This window comes from Oncorhynchus gorbuscha, linkage group LG12, assembly GCF_021184085.1.
Source record: "Oncorhynchus gorbuscha isolate QuinsamMale2020 ecotype Even-year linkage group LG12, OgorEven_v1.0, whole genome shotgun sequence".
NCBI classification, from domain to species: Eukaryota; Metazoa; Chordata; class Actinopteri; order Salmoniformes; family Salmonidae; genus Oncorhynchus; species Oncorhynchus gorbuscha.
The window spans coordinates 68912667-68917752 of NC_060184.1; the positions used below are offsets into that span (position 1 = coordinate 68912667).

At 44.8% G+C, this 5086-nt stretch overlaps 1 protein-coding gene across 1 annotated transcript; it reads right to left on the minus strand.

Annotated features, from left to right (window-relative positions):
* Positions 1-46: 46 nt before the first annotated feature.
* Positions 47-4701, minus strand: tagln3b (transgelin 3b). The gene is made up of 4 exons (XM_046292804.1): positions 2374-4701; positions 2006-2180; positions 1469-1571; positions 47-1356 (listed from the first exon to the last, which is right to left on the minus strand). The coding sequence occupies exons 1-4, from the start codon at positions 2782-2784 to the stop codon at positions 1215-1217; spliced, it is 831 nt and encodes a 276-aa protein (XP_046148760.1). The 5' UTR covers positions 2785-4701; the 3' UTR covers positions 47-1214.
* Positions 4702-5086: the final 385 nt, after the last annotated feature.

The following is a 5086-nucleotide window of genomic DNA, read 5'->3' on the forward strand; positions in this document are numbered from 1 at the left end:
GACTTTAGTATATTTCACAGATCAGAAAAACAATACGATTCCAGAGTCAGTTTTCACCTAATTTATTATGTTTTCTACACACAATGATTCAGATATAAACATATTTGTTTATGTAAACATGACAAATTACATTGAAGGGGAAAAAAACTACATTCAAGCAATATCAGGCCTGGAACAAAATGATCCTACTCTCCCTTTCATACTGTGGGTCTTTAACAATCATGGGATTGGCTGAAACACACATGGACAGTGGGCACATACAAGTACATTACATCAATTATACATAAGTAATAAATGCACAGCACAGAATGTTAGTACAAAAACAGAACTGAATTTAGGTCTATGAATTCCTCTGCATTAGGGTGGGTGGCATCTCTTATACAAGGCATAGTTTATGGTCCCTTTGCTATATTAACCAGGCACAATGTGATGGTCATTTGGTTACAGAAGTTACCACAAAGTCTTCACATATTGACACAAGACATCAGAGGCATCATCGTTCACTGAGTTCCATTCAGTTACACATGAAACTTTTCATGAGGTATAGCAAACCCCCAAATGACTATACAATGACTCAGACACACCTACTGTACATACAAACAAACAGTTAATTAAAATATGTAACATGCTATAACGTTTCGTGCTATAATATTTGTTAGAAGTGTAAAATACCATTTGCTTGTTTTGTAGAGGGATGACTTCAATCCTGGGTTCTCTGTACCGACTGAATTACGAAGACTTCATCCACTGAAGGGAATGGCTAGCAGGACTATATAGACGGAGAGAGTGGGCCCATATGGACGGAGAGAGTGGGCCCATATGGACGGAGAGAGTGGGCCCATATGGACGGAGATCGGGGGTGGGGGAAGCAGAAAGCACTGAGGTCTATGGAATTGTGGTTGGGGTATAAGGAGCACTCTGTTTGGGTTGAGGATGAACAGTAAAAGTGTGTGTGTGTGTGTGTGTGTGTGTGTGTGTGTGTGTGTGTGTGTGTGTGTGTGTGTGTGTGTGTGTGTGTGTGTGTGTGTGTGTGTGTGTGTGTGTGTGTGTGTGTGTGTGTGTGTGTGTGTGTGTTTTGCTAGTGCTTCTGGGGAAGGCGGAAAAGTGGTTGGGTCATATCATGAGGTTCCAGGGGCGGGATGGAGCTTTCTTCTGGAGTACACAGCCATGCAGAGGGAGCGGCTGGCAGCTGGCTGAGCGGCTGGCTGGTGTCTCTACATGATCTGGCGGTGCGATCCGTAGCCTGTCATGCCGGACTGAGAAGCCCCGCGGTTGCTTCCCATCTGCAGACCAATCAGACTCTGGCCCTGACGAAGCTGGTCCTCAGAGAACTCCCGCCGGTAACCCTGGGCTTTCCTACACAGGCCAGGACAGACAGGACAGTTGAGACATAGAACAACACTCACACAACATTAAGATAACACTGCCACAGAGTTTTCCAAGTACGGGGTCGTGGCCAGTCCATTACCTGTGGAACCAGTCGCGGTCGCCACGGTAATGTCCATCATCCTTGGTGAGGGCGACACTACCTAGGGCCATCAGGGTTCTCTGCACGGCGGCCATATCCTTCCCTGTAACCATAGCAACAGTCCTCACAAACACTGGATCACACCCAGACAGCAAAGAACAGGCAAACAGGTTCCAAATAAAACAAACTTTAAAACACAGCTACCTCTTGAGTCATATGTCATATGTCTCCATGGAGTATCACCCATATAGTAGACTATAAATAGCCTGGGTACCAACCAGTCTGTTTAGCTATCATTCCACTTCCTGCCACTCTGTGTCATATGACACGGTTTACAATGAGCGGAATGTTAGCAGAAACAGACTGGCTCCCAGACTATACAGGCTCTTGTAAATGTAATGTGAGTATTGAAGGTACTGTACAGGCAGAAAGAGCTCAGCAGAGACAAGACTGTGAGAGTCCCCGTAATTGGACATGCATGTCAATGTCACATGGATGTATGGAGACATGATATGTGTCAGTGAACGTGCAGCCCACCTTCCCACAGGTCCACGGTCTGGAAGATGTCTGTGGTGATGACTCCGTAGACCTCTGCTGCCTGCAGGAACTGGGAGATCTTCTCCATCTGCTTAAAGGCCATCTGGGTCTCCAGAATCTTCTTGATGGGCTCCTTACCACGTGGGTACAGGCTATTGATGAGCCTACAGAGAATCTACAGGGAGGAGGAGAGAACGGGGGAGTAAGAGGAATACAGATACATTCGTCAATGAAAATGAGGGAGAGAGAAACAAAGCAGAGGTAAGCATAAATTGGTCTCATTGTTAGCTTGTATAAGCGATCGTCCTCTATCAATGACTGCAGTCCAGTCAATCTTATTGAGCTTGTTCATTGTCATGCAGACTCACTGTTCCATCCATCAGCCATGTCTGGAAGTTCTGTCTGCCTGGCTGTGGTCTCTCCAGGTTCCCCCCACACTGAGCTACGATCCAGTCCACCAGCCGGGCCTCCAAGTCTAGATTATACTTCAGCTCTATCTTCTCCTGCACCTCCTTGCTCAGCCCGTAACTGGGTCCCCTGTTAGCCATTGCTCCTTCTGTCCTGCTCACCCAGACAGAGACAGACAGACAGACAGACAGACAGACAGACAGACAGACAGACAGACAGACAGACAGACAGACAGACAGACAGACAGACAGACAGACAGACGGACGGACAAGTAGTCTGCAGCTCTGCTGACCAACACCCTGGAGCAGTTTCAGCACTGGCAGTCTGCACCTGCTGTACAAAAACAATACATCATGTACAAAACGGAACATTGTCAAGCAATATAATGTTTGTATTAAAGTCCAGTTATTGACATCAGAGCCATAAATAATGCATAGGCTTCATGGTAGTCACTTTGTTCATTCTGAGCCAGCATTTCTTAATTGTTTATTTTTTTTTGTACATTTTAGTCATTTAAAAGACACTCTTATCCAGACCGACATATGATAAATTAGGTTTAGTGCCTTGCTCAATTAAATGTTTTTCACCTAATCGGCTCAGGATTCAAACTTTTCGCTTACTGGCTCAACGCTTTTAACCATTAGTCTAGTCTACCTGTCGTCGTTGTTCTATCATAAACTAAATCACCTGTTGGTTTCCTAATTTCACGTCCTTTCCTCACACTCCATCCTCTGCTTTCTCCCTAATGGCAACTGTGTCCCTTACAGGACGGGCACATCCCCAGAGAACCAGAGCACTTGCCGGAATGGGTGTGGTCCTTGGCACCCGTCCTGCACAGGGACACGCACATTCTAACGAGGTAGCCTATGGTAGCCTTGACTGATGAGCATAACATCGAAAAGCAATCGCATTGCATTGATTGTGTAGCCAACTATGAACGCGAAAAAAAACGTAACTTTTTTTTCACAATAAAACTGATTTAGAAATTAGGAAGGCAGATGATATTTTTAAATCATACACATTTTCGTAATAGCCCCTTTGAGATTGAATAAACTAGCAGTGACGTTTAATTATTAATCCACATATATATATATATTGAAACGAACGTTTCATGCTCTGAATAAATAATGATGAATAAAAGCTCTGGGCACACTTACTATAAAGAAGAGGAGAGTTATTTTGTCCGGTAGCTGTTGTGCTGTTAATTCCACTGAGCTGGTCGGGGCAGAGGATGCTGAACTGCTGAAGCATGCATTAAGCGGTGACGCGTGCGTGGGGCGAGGCTGGACTCAGTGTCCGGGAGTTGCAAACCACTGGTTTTATATGTGCGGGCGCCACGAGGAGGCTCCCTCGAGATGTCTCATTCAGAATGAGACAGGACAGCAGAAACAAGAGGATGTGGACAGCAAGGCAAGGCAAGGCGAGTCCCCAGGCCCCAGCCAGCTAAGGTGGGTCCCCCTCCCCCATCCCCAGACCAGCTAAGGATGGGTGATTTCCAAAAGGTGCATGACAAAGTGTTCACTTCTCATTGTTGATGTATTTGGCCTTACTACTCGCATATGTAGTATTTTATTAGGATTCTTACTAGTTGCTGCTACAACAATATACCTGATGGCGTGCAGAATCAATATTTACAGAAGAGAAACAAAATATTTTCACCTTTATCGCTATCTTAAATGTTTCTGCAGATTTGGAAGGCACAGAACAGCCTGTTAGTGGCTGTTGCCTCTCAGTTTCAATAATGAAAGCCATTGCTCTGCTTTAATTGGGTTACAGTTACAGAAGTGGACACCAGATAGATCTGGAAAGAGAGGCTGGGTGCGGGTGACTCCACAGTACTGATATGACAACATGCGTCACAGACTGGAAAAAGTCTCTAGACAACATTGAAATACAGGAAATAGAGATTCATGCTTTTCTAGAAAGTCTGAATATCAGAAAAGCTTTTGAACATGTCATTGCTATACTACTGTACCCTTTGACTGTCAGGCTAAAATAACTTCAGCAGTATTCTCACCATCACTGTATCTGTGTGTTGGCATTTCCAGCCCTTGTCTCTACATATTAGTCAGTTACTCAGTGATCTATATTAAACATAACCCAGGCAGGATCTTCTTACTCCCTGATGCATGCATATGTTTGAGTGATGTCACCCAGTTGGTGTTGTGATGCGGAGGTGACTGATTGCATATATTCTGCCTAAGAGTGAAAGGTCAGAGCAGCAGTTAGAGGGTCAGAGAGAGTTACCGCGTCTGCTGCAGCAGGTCTGGCTTTCTGCCCCATTGAACACAGTCCAATGACCAACAACATGCTAATCATGGAGCCCATTGGCTCCAACAGGGCCAGGCATTTCATTACACCAAACCAATGGGATGTATATTATGAAAATAAATTAAACAAGGCCATCTTTGGTGGTTAGTTGAACATTCTATGGGGCCTCTGGGATGTGGTGCTCATAGTATTAACCTTTATTTGAAGTTTCCTCTGAACTTGAAGGGGTTTCTTTTGCAATTTTGAGATAGTGTGATGCTCAGTCCTAACGAAAAGACGATGTCACAGTGCTTCTGCATACGAGGCAGTTTGACGGAGCTTGTCGTTTGTGTGGATTGTATTAACTCAATAACAGCTCATATATCTGCATGCACAGTAACAGACCAGACCTGCACTCCACTC